Genomic DNA, 23037 nt, shown 5'->3' with positions numbered 1-23037 from the left:
TACTTAAGACAGTTTCTTGAAGTTATAACATGGGGAAAGATGACTGATTGCCAGAAATGGATTATTTGGGGGATTGAATTCAGTGCTGTGATGGCAATAGAAGCAGATTTTCTTTTATATTTGTTCTGTCTTGCTCTATCTTACAGGGTCAAGAGAAGTATGGGCTGTTGAATGTGACAAAAATTACAGAAAATGGGAAAAAAGTTCGGTAAGTCTTGGACTTCTAGAAGTACATGTGCATAAGCGTCTGTGTAAGGTATCTGACTTTTATATTGGGATAGCATACTGGGTGTTGCAATTTCTTACTTTCTGTCCGATTTTGCCTGAGAGGTTTTCCTGTAGGACACAGCATTTCCTTATCCCAAAGTATGTGCTTCTCCCAGTGTGCTAAAGATAACGGACTTCAGAGAGCCAGAGGCTCGTGTATGCCAGGGCTCCACACAGGGCAGTGATTTCATGGAAGTGTACTGATGAGAGACAGCTTTTAAAAATGGGATTGATGTATTTGTTTAAGAGAAAACCTGTATAGGTTATAGCCTGTCTTGTTCCTTGGATAGAATTGGTGTAGGAGGGGCTTTCAGACTTTCACTTCATCTCCTTTAATTTCCAAGGAGGGTACATGTCATGTGCTCCCTAATTCTTCTTTCACTCTGCTTGTGAAGGGTTTGAAGCAGAATGTATCACCCAATGTTGGTCTCCCTGGAGGAGACGAATGACCTCATTTCCAACTTTTTTTTCTGCCTCACAGGCAGGCATTTACATTATAAATCATAATGTATAATCAAGTAATGCTGTCTAACTTACATTTCTGGTGTTTTGCTAAGAGTCAGTGTTAAATACTGCGTAAGTGTGGCACATCCTCAGATTTAATTTAGGTTTACTTTTTACTTTTTTTAAACTTTTTAAAATTTAATCTTTTAGGTCTAATACTGTGTTATATCTAGCTCAGTGTTTCCCAGATTTTTGATATATGAAGCATGCTTTTCCTCAAGATTAAATAGTCAGCACCCAGCTGATATTCCAGAGCCACCCTGACCTAGTACAGTGCAGCTTGGCAGCGTGTATGACCCCCACTTTGATTCCTTAGAGCTGTTCCTAAGAGCTTGGTAGGAAAGAGTGGACGGTGGCTCATGTAAGCTGCTACTGGCACAATATACTGTCACCATTTATGTTGCATCTGTTGGAGTCATTGATTTGGATTACTGTACAGGAAGATGCAACGTGGCCATCCTATCACTTTAAGAGCTGTTGAATAATAATTCATGTTTGAGCAATGGGAATAGATTGTCAGGGCTTGTCAGGCTTTTATTTTTTTTAACCTCAGGAAGATGGGTACCCAGGCATAAAAGCAAATAGACAGCTGGAACAACTAATTTGTTCTTTTTCTGCATTTTTTAGATGTGTAGCAAATATTTTATTGCCAATATAAATGAGTTTATCACATAAACGTGGGATGCTTGCATCCCAGTTAGATGTGATTAATCAGTTTCAGAATTATGCAGTATTTTGACATAATCTACTAAGTAAACTGTAGGCTGAGTGTTCCAGATTAACCCCTTTGAAATTATAATTGTATGGTGTTTCTCCTGGTGAACTGCTTTCACTACTAATTAGCTCTCTTTGATTTAGTCTTTGATGGTCAGGCTGGGACTGTTAACATATGTTCCCTTCTACAAATATGATAGCAATTAAGACTTACTGATGGCACTAATGACCATATATATAGTTAAGTATATTAACATACGGGTCAGCTGGGCAACAATGATCGACAGCTTAAATATCTACTTTCAAAGTCAATTTATCCTATGTTTGTTTACAAATATTTACAGAAAGAATTGGATGTCATCGTGGGCAGTGTTACAAGGTTCATCACTGCTGTTCACTAAAACCCAAGGAAGTGGAACTGGCTGGGTAAGCTCAGGAACAACCCCCACCCTCATATAAGTGTTAATCACAAAGCACAATATATTAAAGCCTTCTTATTTGTAGGGCTTAAATACTGATATGCATGCATAATTTAGGAAAGATAAATGTGTGTAAGTTAGCAGGAGGGTAGTTTAATGTAACAATTATGATGTAGAATGAGAAGAAAACCAGTTCTACTTTCTTATTTTTATATGTGATAAGTAAGAAACTGATAAAGAGGTATTCAGGTGCCCTGTAAGCTTGAAATTTTTGTTCCAGGCCAAATATTTTTGTGTTCTTTACTAATGCGTTTGTCTAAACAGTTTGTTTGTTTTACCATTCTTGGTTATTTTTTTCATAAACTTCAGGTAATTTTGAATGTTATACATGTAATAAAGAAAATAGTCTGAAACTTGGCTTGTTGTGTTGGACTATTTGAATAATGTAGTATTGTTGTCTTATTTAGTCTTTGCCTTTCTGGATTCCATATTTTGTTTTAAATCTGCATAGTGCATGACAAATATTTGTATCTATTTTGATGTCTGATGAAGACCTAAAGAGAAACATCACACTGAAGATAATGAAGATTATTCAATTTTTATATCACCTCTAATTTATTAGTACTATAATTAAATTGGCTATATTTATCCAGCTGCATTCCTACATTAATATGTATAGAAATGGTTCTTTATCTACAGCTTGCTTACGTACTTTTGGAGATCTGACATTAAACTCTGTGGATCTCCTATAATAACTAAAGAGAGGTCAGATTCAGTATTTGTTATTCCAGTGTATTATCATGCAAATTCCAGCAAAATTGCATCTTACACATATATGCTATCTTGCTTCTCTTTGCTGATCTTTCTACTTGGCTCACTTTCTCCTGCTGTGCTTCTTTTTGGGTAGTGAATTGGTATTGACTATTCTAAAACATTAAGTTCATTTCAGAGCTGTAAACATCATCCTTTTTGCCCTTCTGTTGCTGTAGAAGGGGTGGTTGGAAAAAAATGGGTGAGGATGGATAAATAACATTTAGGGTAGAAGAGAATGGAAAGAGTGAAGTTGGGCAAGTTGGTCAAGCAGAAGGAAAAGAGAAGGGAAGGAAAAAGAATAGAAATTAAAGGCATGAGATAAGGTAAATTATGCTGTCTGGTAGGAATTGAACTTGGTGACTCCTGCAACTTACTTTTATAGTAAAGGGTCCAAAAAGTACTTTAGTTTTACAGGTATAAATATGCATGTCTGGAAAGTATAACATTTCGCCTGAGTAACTAATCAAGTTCCAAAATCTCAATTACAGCTACTAATGCTCCAAATGTAGCTGTAGTTCAAAACCCACATTATTTTATCTATACAGTGATATCGTTAAAAGACACAGTGCTAAACTAAGATACTGTTTATGAATGTATGATACTGTTATGAATGAATGTGTGTCTAAATGAATTTTCCATAAAAGGTAATCATGCAACTCTGCTTATTGCTTAGGGATACTAGTGTAAGTTATGTTACACTTTCCAAATACAGTCATTAGGAAAAAAAAAAGGCATAAATGCTTTTGAAATTTAAGTGGAGCAAAAGTATCATAGTGATAATATTTCTGTGACACTCTTGGGTATGTGTACTGTCAAGTATTGGAGTAAGGTCAGCAAAATAAATATCAACAGTATGAACAGAATACAGTGAAGCTGGAAATATTGAGAGAGAAGCTCTTTCAAGGACTTTGTGTTGTATACCTGCATATGTGCGGTTGGCTTTGTAAATATGTAATTAAATATTCAGCACACACTCTTTTTGCTTTCTGTGTAGGAAATTTTGGGGGGGGGCATTAGAAATTCCACCTCCCTTCTCAAACTTTGATCTGTGTCAGTATTTTAATAAGGTGAAGTTAAGTCTTAACAGTTTGACATAAAATGAGAATTACATTTCTTCTTCATCTTGGGAGAAGAACATTTGTTTAGCATTTGTCTAGTGATTGATATAACCATATTTTTTTTTGGTGCATTGTTTTGTGACTTCATCACTTTTCTTCCTTTTTCTCATCAAGTCATTTTGCCAAGGGGGCTCAATTCCTGAGCTCTTGCTCTCGCTGCTTTCTTCTTGGAAAAATGCTCTCAGTCGTCGACCTGCTGTCACCTATGTAAACTCTGACCAAGTTTCAGCTATCACTGTATGTGTTCTTGTTGCATGCCTCTTGTCGCTGTAAGGCTATTTACCACTAATCTTGAAAGTAAATCTGAATTTTCCCAAGATTTAAGTTTTGTCACTTCATATAACACCTTGTGTATCCTGTTTGCTGTTTTCTGAAAGTCATCCAAGATGTGAATTAACACAAGTGATTGCAATAATCCTGTAATTGTTCTAATGGAAGGAACTAGAAAGAGTATCTGGTTCATGAGTGCCAGAATTATAATCCCAAATTTGCCTACTGTTTGAAGCAGTAGTGTCTTGACTAATAAACAGCATGATATGGTGGTCAGTTTCTTAACAGATATTTTATGTCTAATTCTTTCTAACATAACTAATTTAGAATGTTTGTAAGGTGCCTATGATGCCTTTGATACAATGATGTACATGTTATTTGTTAATTCTAGCTATAATTGGAATACCCCCAAAATGTAAATGTTATGCATAAAAAGCTGAAAGGAAAAGAGATCAAGGATGTTCTGGCTATATGCCACATACAGAAAGCTGATGGAAATTTGTAGGACTCCATATATAATTTATGCATCTGTAGTTAGACATGTTTTGAAGTGTAGATGTCAAGCATAGAAGCGCTGCTTATGAGAAACTGATAAAATGTTGGTAGCTGATATGGTAGCTTGTTGCTCAAGGTGGATGAGGAGGAATTTTTAATGATACTAGTGTTAGAAGAAACAAACAGGCTTGATGGGTTGTATAATTGGTTTTTAATATTGCTTTCTCAGCACTCTTATCAAACTAAAGCTTTCATGGAAAAAATCATATGCTGACGACATTAAAAGCAATGTTTCAATAATTTGACTTCTTGACAATTTGAAAGTGTCAGTGGTGTTTAAAACTATTTTGGTATCTTGACTTGTATTTCCTGAAGAGTGGCAAGAGAGCTATGTATTTTGAGATCATTTAAGATTCCTGAGACTTCTAGAATGACCGTTTTGATGACCAGTCCTTTAATTTTTTTTTTTCCCCCTGTCATGGGGACTAACTGTAGGCTTGGTCAGTTAACCTTGTGCTAAAAATGAAGCAAATTATGCTTTTTCTTTGTCAAATTCATTGCTATGTATGTGGAAGCCTGGAACAGATAATTTGTACACAGTTTGGTATCCTTTAAAATATTACTTTCTATAAGGAAATCTGGAGTTTTTAACGAGTCTTTTCACAGAAATTTTAAATTTTCAACTGTTGGAAGATGGTGTGTCTCAACTTTTGGCGTGAATGGGTTGTAATAGCCATTGCCAAATTTTAGCAATGGGGCTTCAAAAAATACAGCAACTGATGACTGCTTGGAAGGATTCATCTGTCAGCCTTCTATAATAGGCACACGTCCTCAGTGTCAAGTACAGTGGTGGTAAACTTCTCCAGCATCAAGGAAATAAATGCTCTTCAAGGTTCATCTGGCAAACTCTTGTTTACTGTGTTATACCACTGTTTATAGCCAAGGATGTTGTATGTATATTACTATAGTTCATTAGTATTGCACAGCTGATTCTACGGGGGCTCAGATGATTATCATGAAAACTATTTGGAAGGCAAACACAACTATCAGTCTGGTTTCAAAAAACTTCCATCATTTTGCTATGATAATAAAGAATATCTTTTATATTTTTCTTTTTTTGTTAAAGCTGTAAGTTCTGAAGCTTCCCTACCAGCCACAAAGGAGCATCTGTCTCCTCAGCTCTATTTCCGCAGTCTGTCTGCGGGTGAGGAGGACTTGAAATTAAAACGTTCTACCCAACTCTGATTAGAAACAGAATTATGAGAATGGCAGATGTCATTTGTACATCCAAAGTCTTCCCACAAATAACACCCAGTTCTGTTTCCAAAGAATGCTGGAATATATCACAGTACAGACTGTGTGGCTTGTCCTGTGGAGGCTTCCAGGAGTTGGAAAAAACTCCTGAAAAGACTGAAAAGCACTTCTATTTATTAGTGTCAGCACACATCAAGGCAGTCCTTAAACTACACAACATCTACTCTGTCTATGGCACCCCTGTCCCCTTCTTTCCAAAAAGTGGAAGTTATTTCTGCCATATAACTACCATAAGCACATCTCATCACTACGCTTTTTTTTCCTAGAAAGCGACTCTAGGACAGCTTCATATCTAGGACAGCTGGCAGCACCATGTATAGACCTCTCCCTCTTTGTCTTGCACTGCTGCCCTTTCCAAACTTCCCAGATGGCTCAAAAGAGAAATCCAGTAAGAAAAAGGTGCTGCTCGGTAAGGGTGGAATTTAACCCTACTAGTGCTGACTTGGTAGCACACTGTTTTGAGAAAGCAGACTTTGTTTAGGTGGCAGCAGATGCTAAAGAGAAAGGTTTTCTTTTTACTGCTCTCAACAGAACATGCTTGCTTCAGGAGAGTTCAATTGCCTTTAGCTAACCCTTGTATGCAGGCGTCTGAGCAGCCTCATACAGGATTTGATCCTGGAAGCTTTCAAGGAGGGAAATGGCTGTTGGCATCTTGTTTTCATACACCCAGGAGCAGAAAAGAACCTTGACAGGAAAGCTCATAGGAGAGCCTTGGTAAACTTAAAATTTCCTTGAATTTAGAAATAAAGTTTGTGATGAGTATGTAATATGTTGGTATGTCAGAGGAGCTTTGCAGAGAGGCTGGATTATTTGGATAGGTTTCCCCATCCTTGGATCTCACACAGCAGTTTGGGCACTGCTTGTGTGAATGAGTGGGGGAGGACTTCTTTTTTTCCCCTCTGAGAAATTTAGCTTCTAGTTTTCAGGTTGTTCTGTGCTTCTCTGAAATGCTGAAGGGAGTCAGGTCAAGAAGATGGGTAGAGTGCAAAGGTGTTTTGAGGTAGTACTGCAGGCTGTCAGGTGGGGAGTTCAGCAAGGTGATGTATTAGAGGGCTTTCCTTTTGGTCAAAACAGCAGTCACTTACATTTTTTTTTTTTTTTTTGGTTGTTGTTTGTTGATTTCACCCGCAGCAGGTCATCTCCTGTGCTCCTCAGCATCATCTGGGCAGTGTTTTTAACAAATTCCCCCCAATCCTGCAGAGGACTTTGGCACAAGTCTCCTGCTCTCTCCAGTGCCAAACTCTATAAATTGATTTCTACCCCCAGCACAGAGCAAGGTTGATCTAGGCTGTCAGGAATTGTGTGGCTGGGACGCTTTCATTGTATGTGGAGCAGTTATGTGAATCTCTCTTTAAATAGGCAGCTGCTGCGTAGCTGCCCATAACTGCAAGAGCCATGATGGCCCAGAGATTGTTCCTGTGGACTCCACTGCTGAGCTGGGCCCCTCTCAAAACCTCTACTGTAATTAATAAGAAATGTTCTTGGATGTATCTAAGAATTAAATTAGAAAGCAGAAGGGGTTTTTTTGTTGTTGGTGGTTTTTTTCCCAAGTGCTAATTGGCATTCGGTAAATTAGAAATATTCCCCTATTCTGATATTTCACAGGCAAAATAAAGAAGTTAAGATGCTACTTTCTATTCAACACTTAATTGCCCTTAGGACTCGAGGCAGGGAGATTTTCCAGTGGTAAACAGCCTTTCTAAAACATGATTAGCATTAATTAACATCCATGCTGGGAATTTAATCAGAAGCAGCAGATTAGTTGTGTTTTCTGTACTGTTTTTTCTCCCCTTGGATATGGCTGTTCTTGTACAGGCTGGAAACTTGTGTTTGCAGCAAGGAGCTCGTCTTGGGGCTTATGTCCCCCAGAGCTGTCACACAAACAGCATTCGCACATCAAAGACTTTTTAAAGAAATAGAAAAGAACCTTTCTGATGGATCAGATGCTGCAAGGTTCCTCTAGAACTCTACAGCATTTAATTTCTGTGCTACAACCAAGTGACTTGCAGCTTTCCGTGTTCCGTGTTTTACTTACTTTATTCACAATTAGAGCTCTTTGTTTGTATGGGTCACTGAACTGGTTTCCTTGAGGAATGATATTTCAAAGCTATGTGGTGTAGGTTGAAACCCCAGTAAAAGTACTTTATTTTAAAAAATTGTGATACCTAGTATAAATGTAAAAGTAGTAGGTAAAAATAGCTCCCTGATGTTTTCCTCCAAATTGTTTGCAGGGTTACTTGTGGGTTAAATGCCTTTTTTTTATCACTTCAATTATTTGCTGTTTGTTTAGTAGATAGTGAAATTGAGTTCTGTTTACTTGCTAGTATATACTCTAGTATTGCAATAGAAGCACTACAGAAAAATATAAAATGATGTGAAAAGCATTGTTGGAAATATATATGTATCTATATTTATATATCTCTCATGAAAATGTGAAAACTGAAAGTGCTCTTTCAGTACAGGAGGGATGTGATTCCTATCTAGCAAAACTACTATTTCTGGTTTGATTTTTGGTTTTATATACAACTGTTGATTAACTGACAGCATGTGGTGGTTTGGGGGGGGGGGGTTGGTGTGGGGTTTTTTTTGTTGTTGTTCAATTACTTATTAGCCAGTTTTGTTTAAAGCTTGGGACAATCTTTACTAAAATCAAGCTACAATCAAATGTTGTGTGGAATTCTACCATTTGTGATAGGAAAAAAAGCTCAGCTGGAATCTGGTTGGCATTTGAAGTTATGGAATTTTAAGGGCTTTAAGCTGAGCAGCTTTTAATAGTCATTCTTAAAGGGTGTTTTGTGTGTGGTTTTTGTTTGGGTTTTGTTTTCCTGGTATCATGCCTGTTGATTTGTGGCAAAGTACTGTATTTGGGTTAAGTTGTATAGACTTTAAATAATGTGTGTTATATTTAGAGGATTGCAAGACTGTGTACCTGTTAGGAGTTTGTTTGTTTTTAAGTTTGTCATCATTGTTCCTTTTTTTCCAGAAGTTTGGTGTCAATCAGTCTAAGCCAGAATTTACAGTGGATCTCAAAGGGGCGTTGATTGACTGGGCCTCAAAGGACAAATCCAGCAAAAAGAATGTTATTGAGGTGAATTATTTTATTTAAGTGCAGAATTATAGGTAATTTAATGACTTAAGAAATTTTCTCTAAACTTAAAATAAAAACTTTGAGTTTTTTACATTTCTTACTGCTCAAATGTAGATATATCTTAGTACCTGCAAGAAATGCCCATTTTTAATATGTCTGTATGGGATATGCTTTTAAATTTTAAGCAGACTGTTATTTACTGTTTTCATTAGTAAGTGTTCTTGAGTGGCTATATATTATCTAAAAGTTATGCCAGGGAGAAGTTTAATTAGATTTAGGTAATTTCACTTTTAAATTCCAGTGTGTTTATCAATTCTGATGATATCTGTTTTTATTTCTTTAAAGCTAAAAACCCGCCAAGGAACTGAGCTCTTAATTCAATCTGATAATGACAGCTTTATTAACGAATGGTATAAAGTTCTTAACTATACCATCAACAATCAGGTATGTGTTTGAATTGTGAATGCTCTGTTTTTAAGGTAATGTTATTTAGTAAAATAATTGATGCAACGACTCCTAGTGCTTCACATACATCTTCATTTCCTGATTGTGGGCAGGAGGTTGAGTATATGGCAGTTCCTGCTGGTGACATGTGAAATATAATTAATAGTTGCAAAGGAATAAGGATGGTCCACTGGATTAAGAACCAGGAGATGTGGGCTGACCTCCAGCTCAGAAATGAGCTTCCTTCTGTGGCCAAATATTTTTTCTGTCTCGGTGACCTAAAAGGTTCCGATAGAGAGGGAGTAAAGGGGGGAGGACAGCCAAGGGAGTGCTTCATGACATACATTAATCAGCATTTGATACTGCTATTCACTTAAGGCTGTACTAAAGTACCAATTAAAAGCCCTGGCAAAATACTGTATTATCTCTTCTTACCAGACAGCATAATGCCAACTATTTAATCACAGAAAAGTGATCAAGCATTTCCTCTTGATATTGCCAAACAAGGTTTACCTTCTTTGAATTCAGAAGAAGTTGGAGGAGATCTTGGAGAAAATACTCCTCTCCTATCAAGTTGACTTCACGTGTTCTTAATTTTTATAGTTACAGGCCTGGCTGCTACCCATAAGCTGCATTTATGTTGCTTTTGATGTCAGTCAGTGGCCTTCATTTCTCCTAGCTCTAATAGCGTTTTCCACATATGGGTGTTTTCTGCACAAACACAGCAGGCTAATACAAATGGTTTAATTTCTTCCTGAGTGCTCGTGGTTTAGGGTCCTAATCTTCTGCTCTCTCTCCTGGTTTGAAAATGTCATGACTCTTAATAACCAGGCAAGGCAGTCACTTGGCGATACCCATCTCCTGTTTGCCCCATGTAATGCAACTGAGGCCACTTCTTCCCTGCTTAAATATAAAGGAAGATGGAAAGGCTGAGACATGCTGAGATGAGAGCGAGGTATTATGTGTTAGGTTGAGGAAGTGGGTGGTGGAATAGGGAGAGTTTATCATCGCTCAGGAGGAAATGGTGATGTATTACTGCTGGGAGCTGAGACACCTAAGATTCCAAGGGAAAAGTTAAAGTAGGTTATTAAACTACCCGATAATTTGGAGCACTGAACCTTTGGGTACAAAAATCCATCGGGTCTGAAGCAAACTTTTAATTTTGGGAACTTTATGGTAGTAGTAGCTGTGAATCTCTTTCCCAGGACAGGCGCTAGTTCTAGTGTGACAAAATCTTCCTCAAAAGAAGGTACAAATGAGATTCTGGTCTCTTTGCTCCTTCATGCTGGTATTGTGGCAATATGCCGTACAAGAGGAATAGCTATCTGCGAAGGATGTGGCTGCTCTTTTTTATGTACAGAGATTTCCAAGTTACTAGATTAGACTTGTTCCATAATACAAACTAGATTGCAGGTGATTTTTTTTTTTTTCCCAAAGCAGTTAATGGTTTTAAAACTTATCAATCCTAAAAAGCTTTGAGGCCTCTTGAAGAGAGCACTGTCTAAATGGTCTCAGTGGCAGAGGGATCCTTAGTGGGGACATTAATTGGGCAGTTGAATATATTGATCTTTGATGTGTAAAAAGGCTATCAAAGCTTTTGAAAGGCCACAAGGAATGAGGGTGTTTAACATCTACCCTTCAAGTTAAAGTGCAACTTAGTTGGTGAAGTCGTGCTTCTGCTCATTCAGTGCTCTGGAGTGCACAATTTTGCCTTATTTTTAAAATGTCTTTCCTTGTAACAAAAGACACTTTACAGTCAGATTTTTGTAACTGCGTAGAAGTCAAGTTCACTTCAGTAGAAGTGAAGCTGGAAATATGTGGTTTGGAAGGGAGTATGTTGCACTGAGACCAGAGGAAGTTTCTTTTCCTATTTTCTGATATGTCTGCAGTCGTGGGTGTAGCATAGGTATGAGGCTGCAGGTGGGCAGTTTACCAGACTCCGGTATCTGCCTCCACAGCTACAACATGATCTACGTTTTCAATTGACTGTGTTTAATGAGAATATGCTAAGAGCACAATAACACAGGGCAAGAATTTTAGGTGCTGGTATATTTACTTTTTCAGAGTGAATTCAGTGTATGTTTTGACAGTGGTGAAATTTTCCAACTGGTGGTTCTGTTTTCTATTAAGAAAATTTTAATTACAGAGCTCAGAAGTAGGGTAAATGCTCTAGAACTGTTTTTTAGGCTCTATCAAGCGGGTGCTTCTGTAGCAGACCATGAAATAGCTGATGTTTGTCTACTGGATTTAAAAAAACAAAACTCACGAAACCCAACAACCAACACTTCTGTTGGTTGATGTAATGAAGTGTTTTCATGAAAGGCTGGTTTTACTTTGTTCAATGTCCAGCAAAACTTTCTTTATTGGGTCTTGTGATCAAATAGTGTTTCTCAAAGTTATTCACTCTGACAGTGAGAATGGTATCATCTCTGAAGATACTTGGAGCATCTAGAGTTCAGGAAAGAACCAACTGAATATTATTATAGGGAAAAAAAATATATATTGTAGAACTGTCTACAGGAAATGTGTTTGTTCATGCTATATTCTATGAGTTGTCAAATTGATCACTGTATCTTCTTAAATCTAATAGGTAGTAGAGTCTGATGAAGCATTAGAAGATGATGTACCAGATTCCCCTGGGGTGGAAAAACAAGACAAAGAGAAAGAGAATAAAGACTCTAAGAAACTTCGTTGTAAGTTGAAAATTTTCCATTAATTGATTTTAGCAATGCCAATTCTTATTTTTTGCATCATCAGTATTATAAGTAAATAGAGAAGAATTCAAAAAGACAGCTAGAAATGAAACTATTCAAGTTTGGAAACAGGCTTTTGTATAGTTCATTCTACATCTTGGTGCCAGTTAGTAGATTTTTCTTCCATGTTTTATTAATCATACTTAAAAAAAAAAAAAAAAAAGAAAAAAAGTACCAGATGTCTTTAGCTCCTGCTGTGTGACACATGAAAAATAGGAGAAACTAGGCAGTGGTGAGATGGATTATTTTCAAGGTATTGTCAAATGCACAGAAGTAATTAGACATTTGTTTTCTCTGACTTTTATAAATGGTTTTGAATAAGAATTCTTTTGTCCTTTCATGTGTTCAAAACTGATTAGAATTGTTTTACTTGGTTTTTGTCTGTGGTACAGCATCTGTAAATATTTGCATTAACTTAAACTGCAATTTCACTAAGTTGCTAATGATGTTATATTGGCCCATTTAGAGAAACTAAACAGTTTTAATTACACCTTCAGAATTTTAGAGCTAAATTTCTGTTAGCCACAGAAATTTCTTCCCATGCACAGAAAGATATTAATCAGGAAGACTATTTATTGTCTTTTACTTGCAGGCCTTACATGTAATTTGCAGGAAAGTATTTATTTCTTTCAAAATAGTTAATGAAAGGCAGGACAGGTTTTGAAACATAGGTATATTTTTTTAAATTCCACATCAATTCCATATCTAAGCTACCATTTAGTTAGTTTCACAGGCAATACTTGGTTTTTTAAGATTTTTGTGACTGGGTTGTCTCTTAGTAGTTTGAAAAATGGATGTCATTTACAAGGAGTTCCAAAAAGGTAAGGAAAAATATGTGGATGCATTGCAGATTCGGATAGGTTTTTAATGTGCTTTTGAGCTTAATTTTTTTTAATGTTCGTTTATTAGCAGATAAATGCTGTGTTGGTTCTGTGGATATTCATGCCAAATGCATTTGTCTTTTCAGCAGTGAAAGCACCTAGCAATATAGATACCACAGATCAGAAAAAGACCAAAACGAAGCTCAAGAAGTTTCTTACACGGCGCCCTACGTTACAAGCTGTCCGTGAAAAAGGATACATTAAGGGTAAATGAACCTTTTTAACAAAGGAAATAATTTGAAAAGCTGAATTTAGTAGTTCATGTGTAAAGTAGGGTTAAAGTGGTCTAGTTTTAGAGTAAAAGATGTGTGATAGCTGGTTTAACAAAAGTCTTGGATGTATAGTGGAACTGGTAATTGATTGTCATTCTTCTGAGCACTGCTACTAGCCACTAAACTTCATGGAGGATGTCCTCTCATTCAGCTCATTACTGGCAAAACTGCAGTGAAAATTGAGAGTCCAGGAGCCTGTTTGGACTTGGAGTGCTTCTTGGCTAGAGAGTCCATTTGGTCTGCTGTTCTGAGCTGGAAACTTCAGATGGCTGATAATTGTTTGTGCATACAAGGGAAAGAAAAGTCCTTTAGGTACAAAGCTGAATGCATGTGCTCATCTGTTTCACTAGGGTGTTTTAGTCTAAGTGGAACCAGACAATCATGTGCCATTTCATAAGAAATTAAGTGTTTAGGCAAACCAGGATGAGGCTAATGGAATCTTAACTTAAACATCTTTTTTTCCTAACCTTTTTTGAATGTATACATTTTTTTAATTGTTTCACAAACAATGAGTCTTACAGATATTCTTGAATCAAACTTATGAAAGAATTGATTTCCATTTGTCACACTTGTAGAAGCTTAGAGAGAACAGTATTTGCACAGCTTCAAGTTAATGTGTTTGTGTAAATTATTGACTTGGTACTCACTGTAAAACTTCATTTATTTATTTATTTGTATGCTTTAGCAGGATTTGTAGTTGGTGCTCTACTAGGGTCAAAATAGCATATGGGTAGGCAAACATCAGACCAAATCCTACTGTGATTTGCCTACCTACATACTTTAACAGGTGTGCTTCTGTTGCATGTGGCATTTGATATATTTGTGTATCTGCAAATATAATTTAACTGTAAATTACAGAATTTTTGTTTGGGAGAAGGAAGCATTATTCCCAGACTTTGACGTTTTGCTCTGCTTTACGGCTTAGTATTCATGTCATGACTCAGTGACATAACTTCTGACATTAGCAACAGTGAATGCTAAGCCAAGTTTAATTTGTACACATGCGTGCTGATGATTGGATTTTTAATAAAGATGTTAAGGAATGAAGAGTTTGTTTTTATTTAAAAGCATGGTGTAAATTTTAAAAGTTGGATCTGTGCTGTACAGTTTTATATTTACTGTATGAACGAAAAATACTGAAGCTTTTATTTAAAAGCCCAGTGTACTTTTGTGGCTGCTACAGAACAAGCTTAGTAAACAGAAAACTTGGCAAACCCACTGTAAGCAGAAAAAATAATGAAAAGTTCTAGAAAAAACCCCCACTTGAAACAGCATGCACTAAGCAGAGAAGCAACTGTGCTAAAGTTTTGTTACATGGAAAAACAAAATTACAGAAGTTACTTTAAGATGAGAGGAAAAAATATGATTCCTGTATACGTGGAAATTATTAAAGTTTGAGGCAATTGTAGCAAATCAGTTTGTTACATGCTAATATTGTCTTGTGCTACCTAATTTGCATTGCTTTACCTGCTACAGCTGCATGCTAGCTTGGCTTTCTTACTGTGTGAGCTTTTTCAATCCCTTGCTACTGATTCTGCTTGTACAGCTGGCTGCATGAGTAGCAGCAGCAGGACTGAGGTGGTTTGGGTCACCAGCATTATACGTATACAGCTAATAATACCATTACATGCCAGTTTTCATACTGTATAATTGGTTTGGTGTGCTGTTCGGATTTCCCAAAGCAATGGTCAGATGCAAGTGTTGTTAATGAATCTACTTAAATTACTAAATATGAAAAATGGGCTAGGTGCTATGCATGATGCAAATGCAAGAGCGGTTTCTCTCTGAAGTAAGATCTACTAGGTACTGCGAAGATGGCCACCTACATACCTTATTTAACAGATTAAAAAAAATACAAACAAAACACCAAAAACTTCCTTCTGTTTAAGAGTGTGAGCTTTGCTTCTCTGTCTCAAGACCCGATTTCAACATCATGCATCTGAACAGGGGAGGCCATCTATTATTTGGGCATCTTTGATGAAAACCATAGAAATGGGTCTGAGGTATTTTGGTGATAACATAATCTGAGCAAGATGAGTTAACATGTTGCTGAAATACACTGAGACATTGCAAGAATCAGTTGTCTGCCCAAGCTGATTTTCATTTTTGCTCCAGTTTTTGGTAGAAAACACTCCCCCTGGACTGTGTAGTTTTGAAAACAACACTCAATTACCTTTGCCCATAAATATCTGTATTTAGATTCCAACCTTGCAGCCAGATTGCCTATGCATAGTCATACTTGCACCCATTCAGAGCTCTGTGATGTAAATGTCTGTCATTTACAAACCTATGTCAGAACTTAAAAATGTTTGAAATTAAAGACTCTACATTAAAGTAAATTAATATGTAATGCTGGGTTAAACAGTAGGTGCAATGGAAGATGAAATTTTACAGGTTTTTTCTGCAAGCAATTCCAAAAGCTTTCACTATGGTTAATTATCTCTGTTCAGATTTTTAACAAAGATTACAGTAAATGTATTTTGAACTCAGAACAGGAATGGAGTGTAACAGGACATTTGAATCCATTAAATTTCTCATTACAGTAATGACTATATGACTCTCCCAAGTATCTCCTGGTGAATTAAAATTATTTCAGTAGCAAAAGTTCCTTACTCAGAGACTCACATTTGTGTAACTGCTGACACTCTTTCTTGCTGGGAGCTTCTGAGAACTCTGTTCAAAACTTTCCTATTTTCACTCTAATACCGTGACAATTGTATCCAGTAGTCTTTGCCCTTTGTAGAGGCTTGTTTTAACCTGAACTAGTTCTGTCACTTGAGTCCTGTTCCACTGTAAATCAGTCTCTTTACTTGGTTCCAGATCAAGTGTTTGGTTCCAATCTCACCAGCTTGTGTCAAAGAGAAAACAGCACGGTGCCAAAGTTCGTGAAGCTGTGCATTGAGCATGTTGAGGAACATGGTATGGTTGAAGTTTTTTGTTTCCGAATCTCTCTTGCTCACCACACTATCTAATTTTGAACGTTTTAATCCTTAAAATGCTGTAGATTTATTTGGGGAAAATAATCTGAAACTTGTATCTGTAGTTAGCAATGAGTTTTCAAGTGTGGGGAGGTGGGTGGGATCCAAAATGGAGAGAGGGGAGGAAATCTTATATTTGAGAAATTGATCTGCTACAGTATATTTCAAGCTGAGGAGAAGGCAGGACAGCTTCCTAACAGCAAGGCTCTAAGGAAAGAGGGGTTACAAGAAGTAATAGAAGAGCTCAGCCCATCATGGTTTTTTTCAGATGAAAAGAGAGTGACTGTCAAAATGCAACCATTTGTTCTTTGAGGGTTTAAGCACGCTAACGATCATTTATATTAAAGCTTCCTTGAAACAAACTTCTAGGAAAAAGTTGTGTTCCTGCTCTGTATATGCGTTGACTGCCAGAAGACAAGTCTATGGTTTGATGCCCTTCAGCCAGCTACACCAATTGCTATGCAAAGTTTTATGCAGTTCTGGAGATTATCAGTGTCCACATATTGACTCAATGTTTTGTTTGCTTTCATTGAAAATAAGTGTCTCTTGCCTAATAACTGAGAAAATCATGTTTAAAAGCTACATGTGACATTCTGGGTTGTCTGATGTAAAGGACATCTTCACATTTTTGTTGAAAATATGTTGGTTGCGACTCCTGACTTGGCTGTAGTCTGTGCTGGTTTTCTTGCTTGTTTCTTGCTGTTGTCGTTGCCCTGTCCTTGGAAAAGATGACTGAGAGGGGATTATGGAATCTCCATAATCATCATTCAAATATATACCAGTCTGTTAATCTGAGAACATTCTCTTGAGAATCAGGGTAAGTGTTACAGGGGAATACTACGTGTGAATTTTAAGGCATCTTCCATGGGAACTTCATTTAGGATTTTGTTGCAGCCTGTAGTCCTCTTTCTCAATGCTGCTATTTTATGGCCTGGGAGGGGAAAAATAACTGCTTCCGTTGCCTTACTCCAGTTTGACAAACTGCCACCGTGCTTGTAACAGCAGGCTTTATTCCGTTTGTGATCTGCAGTTTGTGAGAAAGGGGTTATTTTGCTTTGTTCTTTTTTTTAAATTTCTTTTTTATTTTAAAGGCAGGACTGCAGTGAAGATAGTGGTGAAGTTTTCCTTTTTTAAATACCTGAGGGGAAGCTGACAGAAATGAATAGCTTTTTTTCCCCACTTCTCCAACTCTTCTTCCTACTGCCAATACACTTCAAATCAGTTCTTTCTGTAAAGGAATGACTAGTGGATTATGGGGAAAAGGGATATGTCAGATGGTGCTGGTAACTGTGCTGTGTTGCATCAGACAACTCCTTGAGGAGCTACAGGGACTTGCAGGTATTCTGGCAACACTCACCCTCTCAGTGGCACTGACTCACATGCTGCATTCAAGTGGCATTTCAATTAAATTGTTGCTCTCCTAATCACTTCTGAGTAACTGCAGTAGCAACCACAGAGACACAGTTTTCTTTTCTGGTTGAGTGTGCAATACGGTAAAGGCAAGGGCTACCTGTTTTAGTTTTGTAGGCTGTTGGGTAGTGATGAGTGTGCATGCACATCATTCCTTCTCCATGCAAACCCAGTCACTTGACAACTTTGAGATGCTCTCTATGCATGACTTGACTTGATTTTTCTTAACAATGCATTAAAAAATTGAACATCCACAAAATACTTGGTTCTTGCATGTTGAACTCCTGTATACTCTCTGCCGGCCTACCAAGAGCATCTTAAACTACACACCTAGTCTCATTGGGGAAACTTGGAGCTGTTGCCTCATTACAACTATTCTACTGTGTAGGAAGTTTTAGAGATTACTGTGAGCTTGATGCTCCCAAACCTGTGTCAGCAAACTAAACCTCCTCTGATATGCCCTGCCCATCAAAAAAGCTAGTTTAACCTTTGTTGTTGTTGAACCAAGTGTTCTTTGTTACAAGGTGGGTTTCTTTTCTTTTTAATTTTGCTGAGTACACCTATAAAGAAGCAGCCTAATGATTTCAGAATTCATACACATGTGAGGTATTAAAATGGATTTATGCTTTTGTTTTAGGGTTAGATGTTGATGGCTTATACCGAGTTAGTGGCAATCTTGCAGTGATACAGAAGCTAAGATTTGCAGTCAATCATGGTAAGCTTCCTTTAACTATATTACAATTTTGTATGTTTTCAGATTGTTGAAGTTCGTAGAAAGCTCAGGAAAAAATTTCGTAATGTATAACTGCAGTCTTCCATGAGAAATGACTGTCCTCTTTGAAGTAAAATTACATCAAAATTGCAGAATTTAGTGTGTAATATGCATCATTTGAAAAACCTAGCATCCTGAAAGTTTGGTCTTATGTGGAGCATAGAGGCATTTCTAGACCGTAATTCTAAAGAAGGGTGGTAATAGAACTGGGGTGGGGTGAATTATTTCAAACAAAATCACTTCATACCTTATGGAAAAACAGTAAGCATGTTAAGCTTCCACCGCCATTAAAATTGTAAGTTAATGCTTTTTAGCAAGATTTGCCACTCTCTGTTAGTATAGGGGTGGTTAGCTCTTCTTCACCATACTCTGTGTATAAAACCCTTTCATGTGGCTTTATCTTAGTGTTTTGTTCAGTGGGAATCAATAGGCAGCTTGCAAGTAGGAAGAGGACAGTAGCCCATCCACAAGCTGACCTCTCATTTCCTGATTGACAGGGTCTAACAGTAAATTCTGCGTTATGTCAGCAGCTCCTGTTCCCCTCTGAAAAATGCCCTTGGTATAGGGGAGCTGCATTTAGTGCAGTAGGCAGAGTTTGGCCATCTCTGTCTGTTGTGGTTGAGGTTTTTTTATCCCCTTTTATATTGCTGCAGTTCTGTATCCCAGCACAGAATGGGCTGAAGTGGAGTAAGAGTATTCACGGCTTTAAAAGCAATAAGTACAGAAGAGTAGTTAAATTTATTTTTTGAAAAAAAGCTTTGATAGTTAAATTAGTAACAGTAATTATTTATTTTTCTCTCTCAGATGAGAAACTAGACTTGAATGACAGTAAATGGGAAGATATACATGTCATCACAGGAGCTCTAAAGATGTTTTTCAGAGAATTGCCAGAGCCGCTGTTCACTTATAATCACTTCAATGACTTTGTCAATGCAATTAGTAAGTCTGGAAAACATGTGTGTGCTTTTTGTATAAGTTCTGCTCAATACGTACAATTCCCTTAATTATTTTGGACAGTAAAAAGAATGTTTTGGTTATAAACGTGTAAGGCTTACCTAAAACACTGCCTGTCAGTACTGCACGGTCTGGTCAGGAGGTGGCAGTATTTTATCTCATATTAGCACTGCAAAACGCTTGCTTTTATTCCCAGTCTGTTAAATTTTACACTAAAGTTTTAAACAAAAATACTAAATTTTTGCTTCTATACCTCATCCTTTTGCAGAACAAGAACCAAGGCAACGTGTCCATGCTGTTAAAGATTTAATCAAACAGTTGCCAAAACCAAATCAGGACACTATGCAGGTACTCTTTAGACACCTGAAAAGGTAAGTAGCAGATAGAAGGAGAGGCTTTGTATTGCTGATGTTCCCTTAAAGCTAAATAATCCAATTAAAAGTACTAGGTGCCTGTTCCCACTGCATTTTCCTTGCCTGTATTGGGCTTGATTAAAACTAGTGTATCTGTATTTATACAAGCTTGCAGAGCACAAAACAGAGACTTTAGACAGTATGTGTAATAGTTCTGATGTTTACTGCCAAGTCCTTTTGTTCGAGGGATTGTGAGAGGATCAGGAATAGCATTTCAAAACAAAACTTTTCTGTAGAGAGGGGAATCACAGCAGCTGTGTGTCCTAATAACAAGACTACTCGTTAAATAAATACTGTGAATAGTCATTTGCTTTGGACTGTGTCTTTTTCCTGTCATCCTATTACTCTAACACTGATAAGCCTCTTTTTGTTTATTTTTTCTCTTTCAGAGTTGTAGAAAACGGAGAAAAGAACCGAATGACCTATCAAAGTGTAGCAATAGTTTTTGGTCCAACCTTATTAAAACCAGAGAAAGAGACTGGTAACATAGCAGTCCACACAGTATACCAGAATCAGATTGTGGAATTAATTCTACTGGAATTAAATTCCATCTTTGGACGCTGACATTTTTCTGGGAGTAAAAACTGGAAGTGATGGGTTGGCAGCAGTACTACTCCATCAGAAGGAAAATCTCTCACTGTACATGATGTATTATGTTTGTGGACCAAGCAGCAACTTGTTTTTTGCACTTTTGGGGAGGGGAGAAGCAGGAGAAATGTTTGACCACTTTAATGCAAATTAAAGACAACACTCTGGATTTCTTTGAAAAGTTCAATGTAAAAAGTGAATTGAAAAGTTTATAGTTTGCCTTTTTTAAAGTAGCATTGGAAAAATGTAATATAGGTTCATACACTGGATTTCTTGGAGAGTAAAGCTATTAATCTCAAACTGGATAATCTGGAATTTAATCTTAAAATTCTTCCACTTGATAGGGAAAAGTCCTACCAACTGGTATGGAAAAATTCAGTGAAGTTACATCTTAAGCTTGTGTATTACAACCTACTCAGATCTGTATGACACTTTTCCAAGGGGTTTCTGCATGCAGTGACTGTCTTAAACTTGTGCTAACAGTTTGGTTTAGTTATTCAAGTCTAATTCTTCACTTGATATCTGCTGTCCTTTTTTCCTTTTTTTTTTTTCCCCTTTTTCTTTTTTTCTTTCCATTTTTTTCCCCAGCAACCTTTCTGGAACTTCTTAGTTGCTTTACAGAGCAGCACACTACTTCAAACACTGAACTTGTGAGAAGATCTAGCAACGGATATTTGTCTTGTGGCATAATAGAAGTCATATTTAATAAACATGTTCATTTTTTCTGGGTATTTCCTGAGCTAAGTTTTGTGTTATACTGATTTAAAGCTAAAATCCTAAGTAAATACCAACTGTAACACTGTCTTGAGTTCTTGGTATAATGCTGTGGTAGTGGAAGTTTCTTGATGTAAATACAGGCTGTCCTTTGGATTCTTGTATATAATTCAGTTCCTGTATAGTTCAAGAATACTTTAGTCACACATTTCTAATCATGGGTAGATTAGCTACAGTAGCATAATGTTTCCAGTGGATGTCTGGGTTTCAGCAGGGAAACAGGTTATGGGGAGGGAGGGGGGGACCTAACTGTGTGCACTTTTAGATGTTAATTACATTTGCAGACAAATAACTGTAATGCAAATGGTACTGGAGAAATACTGAGTGTGCTTGCTAAATTGTTAATGCACTACAAGAGGAGCCTTTTAGGTTATTTAATATGTACAGGATACATTAGAAAAATGTATTAAGAATTCTAACATCTACAAATAGTGAAACTCATGTTTTGATAGATAGATGTTTGATGGAATCCATGATGCTAAATTTAAGATTTTCTTTTTACATTAATGTAGAATAACTTGTAAAATTGGTTTTGAAAGATTTTGTTACAGGGAGCATGGTCTGCTGAAGATTTTTTTAAATGTATTTTTCTAGACTAACTGCTGTATCTGACATATTTGTTATGTCTAACCTGAATAAACAAACCCGTTAGTTCTTCTAGAGTTTGCCACTCTGGCTTCAGACAACATGAACCCCCTTTAAATAACAAGACTGACGTATCTTACTGCTTAGCATGGATACTACTTGTGGCAAAGAGTTGTCATGGTGGGTTAAAAGACAGATGCTTACTTTACAACCTGATGATTTTAGGAACTTCCTAATCCTTTTCTTTAACAACTTAAATTCTACCTAAGATTCAGAGAGGGCAGAAGTAATTTATGGATATAAATTTACGGTCTTTAAAATGTATCCCAACTTAGGAACCTACTGTACAGAAAGATACAATGGGGAATTAATTGTATTAATTAACTGAAGGTTGTATACCTTTCACGACACAGTTCTGGCTTACAGCAAAGGGGATGTGTGGTGAAGTACTGAGCTGTAATCAGATGAATGGTACGAGAATTTCATGAGCATAGGGCTTGCACGAAAAGTCTTTGGAGATAAAAGAGAAGATGAGTTACTTTGTGGCTTTCTCACTGTTGTCTTGTGGTAATGGTGAAGTCTTGTGGTTTGTTGCAAAGCAACCTGGGTGAGAATTGTGAAAGCTCCATCTCTGTGTTGTTGTCAGCCTCCTGGTAGGCTGTCAAACCAGAGCAGTGCTGAGTGGCAGGCGTGCCCCAAACTACTAGAAAATACCAACAAAGTTGAAATCTGTTGCTGTAGATTATTCAAATCCCAACTTCAACTGTAACATAAAAAAGAATTCCCACTGCTAAATGAGAGGGCCTCTCCAGAGGCCACCTTTTCTGTATGAGTGTTATGTTTTTCAAAGAATACCTTTTTAAAAGAATTTGATAATGAGGATGTCACACTTTTCCTTGTATTTCCCCCAAATAAAGCATTTTGTTATTACAATATATAGTATGGTTTTGTGCAGTGAAGTTGTCATATGTTTTAATGTTCTCATTTTTAGTTTGGGGAGGGGAGAGTATTCTTTCTAATTGAAAGAGGTGTAGCTAAACACTCGAAATATTCGGGAAGAGGAGGCCAGCCAGGCTGACCGTATGCTGCTTGTGACCAACTTGAAACTGTGTATGTCAGCACATTGGGTTTCTTCACTCCTTGAAATACCTTGTCTTGTTCTGCAGTTAGCTTTCTTTTAAAAAATCAAAAACAGATTTTTGCACAACAGC

The 23037-nt window shown here is 37.0% G+C and overlaps 1 protein-coding gene across 15 annotated transcripts in view; it reads left to right on the top strand.

Annotated features, from left to right (window-relative positions):
• Nucleotides 1-22763, top strand: part of ARHGAP12 (Rho GTPase activating protein 12) — a 102655-nt gene extending 79892 nt beyond the window's left edge. For 9 of the 15 annotated variants that reach the window (XM_069778079.1, XM_069778091.1, XM_069778090.1 and 6 more), the window contains 12 exons: nucleotides 147-208; nucleotides 1830-1911; nucleotides 3950-4072; nucleotides 8898-9002; nucleotides 9348-9446; nucleotides 12037-12139; nucleotides 13167-13286; nucleotides 16173-16271; nucleotides 18378-18455; nucleotides 19317-19451; nucleotides 19735-19837; nucleotides 20269-22763. In XM_069778079.1, coding sequence (XP_069634180.1) covers nucleotides 147-208; nucleotides 1830-1911; nucleotides 3950-4072; nucleotides 8898-9002; nucleotides 9348-9446; nucleotides 12037-12139; nucleotides 13167-13286; nucleotides 16173-16271; nucleotides 18378-18455; nucleotides 19317-19451; nucleotides 19735-19837; nucleotides 20269-20443 — 1284 coding nt within the window. In that variant the 3' untranslated portion in view covers nucleotides 20444-22763. The remainder of the gene's footprint in view (nucleotides 1-146; nucleotides 209-1829; nucleotides 1912-3949; nucleotides 4073-8897; nucleotides 9003-9347; nucleotides 9447-12036; nucleotides 12140-13166; nucleotides 13287-16172; nucleotides 16272-18377; nucleotides 18456-19316; nucleotides 19452-19734; nucleotides 19838-20268) is intronic. The other 6 variants (XM_069778088.1, XM_069778084.1, XM_069778085.1 and 3 more) reach the window with 4 other exon arrangements.
• Nucleotides 22764-23037: the final 274 nt, after the last annotated feature.

This window comes from Haliaeetus albicilla, chromosome 2 (assembly GCF_947461875.1).
Source record: "Haliaeetus albicilla chromosome 2, bHalAlb1.1, whole genome shotgun sequence".
Lineage (NCBI taxonomy): Eukaryota > Metazoa > Chordata > Aves > Accipitriformes > Accipitridae > Haliaeetus > Haliaeetus albicilla.
This window is presented reverse-complemented; position numbering and strand designations above follow the sequence as displayed.